At 53.1% G+C, this 3,343-nt stretch overlaps 1 protein-coding gene across 3 annotated transcripts in view; it reads right to left on the bottom strand.

Moving 5' to 3' along the window:
• Positions 1 to 552: 552 nt before the first annotated feature.
• The window catches only part of CLPS (colipase, pancreatic), a 9,153-nt gene continuing 6,362 nt past the window's right edge, over positions 553 to 3,343 (bottom strand). Inside the window, exons 1-3 of one of the 3 annotated variants that reach the window (XM_011945371.1) lie at positions 2,260 to 2,301; positions 1,299 to 1,421; positions 553 to 849 (exon numbers count right to left, since the gene is read on the bottom strand). In XM_011945371.1, the coding sequence (XP_011800761.1) occupies positions 718 to 849; positions 1,299 to 1,421; positions 2,260 to 2,301 (297 nt within the window). In that variant the 3' untranslated portion in view covers positions 553 to 717. Of the gene's footprint in view, positions 850 to 1,298; positions 1,422 to 2,259; positions 2,302 to 3,343 lie in introns of those variants that run through there. The other 2 variants (XM_011945370.1, XM_011945372.1) reach the window with 2 other exon arrangements.

The following is a 3,343-nucleotide window of genomic DNA, read 5'->3' as shown; positions in this document are numbered from 1 at the left end:
TGGGCAAGCTCCTCTCTGAAACTTGGTCTCTATCTATAAAGTGGAGATGAGAAATTCTCCCTCCTGGGTTCCTTGTGAGCATTTGCTGGCAGAGAGTAAGCTCATAGCAATTGAGAGTGGTCTGACCCCTTAACACATGAGTTGTGTCAGCTAGCTGTCACATTGGAGAATTGTGTCCAGAAAAGAGGTGAGAGCCCAGGACACAGATGCCTCTGATGCAGGGTGACTAACATGGGCCATTAAAACTCCTTACCCGCAAGGGTGTGTGTGTCTGTGTGTGCACATGTGCCCGCTTATCACTTTGAGAACCAGCGGGACAAGGAGGGCTTCCCAGGTAGGCGTGACTGCTCCCCAGAAATGGAGGGCCTCCCAGGCTGGCTGGGCCTCCTTCACAGCTTTGTCTCCAGTCTCCAATCTGTTTGACCACATCCTCTCCAGCCCCAGACCCATCCCTTGTTCTTCTGACCTGCCTGAAGCCTGCCCTGGTGGGCCAAAGGCCTGATGCAACTTCAGAGAAGATGCTGACTCAGAGAGAATATGCAGGAGACTGGGAAATTTTTGCAGGAGGCCTTTAATTGTGAAGAGTCCAATCAGAAAACAGAGGTGCTGGTCAAGGAGGTGGCCAGCCCGGGAGATGCCCTGGAGCAGGGGGAGAGGTGCGCCTGAGCCTAGTGGCCTGCAGCATTTTGGGCTAGGTGTGGGAGTGGGTGGGCAGGCTCACTGCTTGGAGCGTCCAATGTCGTGGCAGACGCCAAAGTTGGTGTTGGTGATGGCGCCCACGATGGTCTTGTCTCCATCACAGGTCAGGCCACGCTCACAGGGACACTTGTAGTAAATCCCGTAGAGCGTCTGCAGAGACACAGCCAATGAAGTCAAGGCTATGGGGGGATACTTTGGACATCAATTGTCCCCTGCCTGACCTATAGAACCAGTAGGCCAGCCTGTGTTTTCAGGGAGTGACTCTCCCACCTACCTCCCCAGGGGTGCTGTGGGCCCTGGAGACCCCAGTTCTGACCTCTGTTCTGGCTCATTTGCTCTTACTGGCTTGATCTCTCTGGGGAACCTCTACTTACCCAGTCATGAAATGGGGATAACAAATCCTCACCCCCACCCATCTCACTGGTCACTCGGGTCAAGAGAGATGATGGGATGGGAAAGTGCTTTGACACCTGTCGACCTCCCTCTCGTCTCCTCAACATTCAGTGTCCAGGCTGACCCTCCTCCCTGATCCCACTCACAAGTGTTCAGGGCCCTCCTCCCCATTCTCCCGGACCCATGCCACATCCTCAGGCACCCACCTTGACAGAACACTCGCTGTTCTCGCTGGCCAGGGGTATGCAGCGGGCCAGGTCCAACGCACCCTCGTGTTGGCAGCATTGGCTCTTACACTGGGCACTATTCATGCAGAGCTCACCGTTCTCCTGCCAGGGGCAGCCAGTCAGCCCAGGCCTCGCTCCCTCAGGTCCCTTCTCCATTCAGACCCGCACCCACCACCCACTACTGCTAACAGTGTCTCCCCTGTTGGGGATGTATGTGAAGGAGTCCAACCCGTGGGTCTGGTGGCCTCTGTGCCCCCCCATCCACATGAGAAGTGGGCATGCGGTGACAGAGAAGCAGCCTGCACAGAGGGTCAGGACCCCCGGGTTCTAGTACTGGCTGTACCACCAACTCCCTGCGTGACTCTGGGCAAGTCACTGCCTCTCAAGCCTCAGTGTTCCCATCTGGAATGTGCACACGAGGCCCCTAATCTCTCTGGGTCCCACACACCTTTAAGGAGGCAGTGAAGATTACCTCTCCCTGCAAGACTCCTTCCTCCTGCAACAGATCTGATCTATCATCTCCAGGGTCCTGGACCTCCAAGTCCAGCCATGGCCCCAAGTTAAGAGAGTTCAGAATCTTTCAACCTCATGGATGTTCTGGAAGGGCTTTCCCAGCCAAGACCTATGGTGGAGAGGTGGTGTGGGCCAGTGGTGGGGCCCCAGCTTAACCACTTTCCAGCTATGTGACCTCAGGCAGGTTGCTCACCCTCCCTCTGTCTGAAAATAGGGCTGACTATGAAAGCACCTCCCTCAGTGGTTATTATGAGGACAGAATGAGTAAACATCTCCGAGGCATCTCGAACTGTGTTGGGCACACAGTAAGATGCCACCATAAGTTAGAAGCTGGAATGATTAGCACAAAGCATTTTCTCAGGATGGAAGCCCAGGGCTCTGGAGTTTTGTGAAGCTCCCTCATAGGGCCAGGTGAGGTGGCTCACACCTGTAATCCCAGCACTTTGGGAGGCCGAGGTGGATGGATCATGAGGTCAGGAGTTCGAGACCAGCCTGGGCAACAAGAGTGAAACTCCGTCTCAAAAAAAAAAAAAAAAAGAGGGTGTGCAAGAAGAAACTCTCTGGTCCTTCTCCCCTCTTCCCAGCCGCCAACTACTCCGTGCTTCCTGCCTTTGAGTACGATGGGAACATGAAGTCAGGAGCTGCTCCTAAGGCATGTGGCAACCTTGCAGAGAAGGTCAAGAGAAACACAGAGCTACCAACCACCAAAAGAATGCCAGCACTTCCTATGTCTAGGCTTTGGATTCGTGAGAAATATATGTTCCTATTTGCTTCAGCTGTAATTACTTGGGTTTTTCTGCTACTTACAGCTGAATGCAATCCTAACTCATAAGCCTGTGGTTAAAAGGGGATTCACTGATCACAAAACTGCAAGATCCTAGGGCCGGCATGACGTGGAAGTTTCTTTTTTTTTTTTTTTTTTGAGACGGAGTTTCGTTCTTGCTGTCCAGGCTGGAGTGCAGTGGCACGATCTCAGCTTACTGCAACCTCTGCCTCCTGGGTTCAAGAGATTCTCCTGCCTCAGCCTCCTGAGTAGCTGGGATTACAGGCATGTACCACCATGCCCGGCTAGTTTTGTATTTTTAGTAAAGATGGGATTTCTCCATGCTGGTCAGGCTGGTCTCAAACTCCTGACCTCAGGTGATCCGCCCACCTCAGCCTCCCAAAGTGCTGGGATTACAGGTGTGAGCCACTGCCCCCGGCAACATAGAAGTTTCATTCAGTTCACTGTCCCTCACTCTCTGGGCATCTCCACCGAGGGGTCGGTGAGCTTCCACTTGCATACCTGGAGGATGGGAACCTCAGTACTGCCTAAGGTAACTCGTGTTTGATGGCTCCAGGGCATATACAGTCTTTATATTAAGGCAAAATTAAATTCCCTACAATTTCCATCCATTTTTCTTAGTGTGAATAATTGGGAAAGAAAAAGGAATCCTAAGGCCAGGCACGGTGGCTCACGCCTGTAATCCCAGCACTTTGGGAGGCTGAGGCAGTGGATCACCTGCGGTCAG

Source organism: Colobus angolensis, unplaced genomic scaffold, assembly GCF_000951035.1.
Source record: "Colobus angolensis palliatus isolate OR3802 unplaced genomic scaffold, Cang.pa_1.0 Scaffold24, whole genome shotgun sequence".
NCBI classification, from domain to species: Eukaryota; Metazoa; Chordata; class Mammalia; order Primates; family Cercopithecidae; genus Colobus; species Colobus angolensis.
Note: the sequence above shows the minus strand (reverse complement) of the source record. Positions and strands in the feature narration are given on the sequence as shown.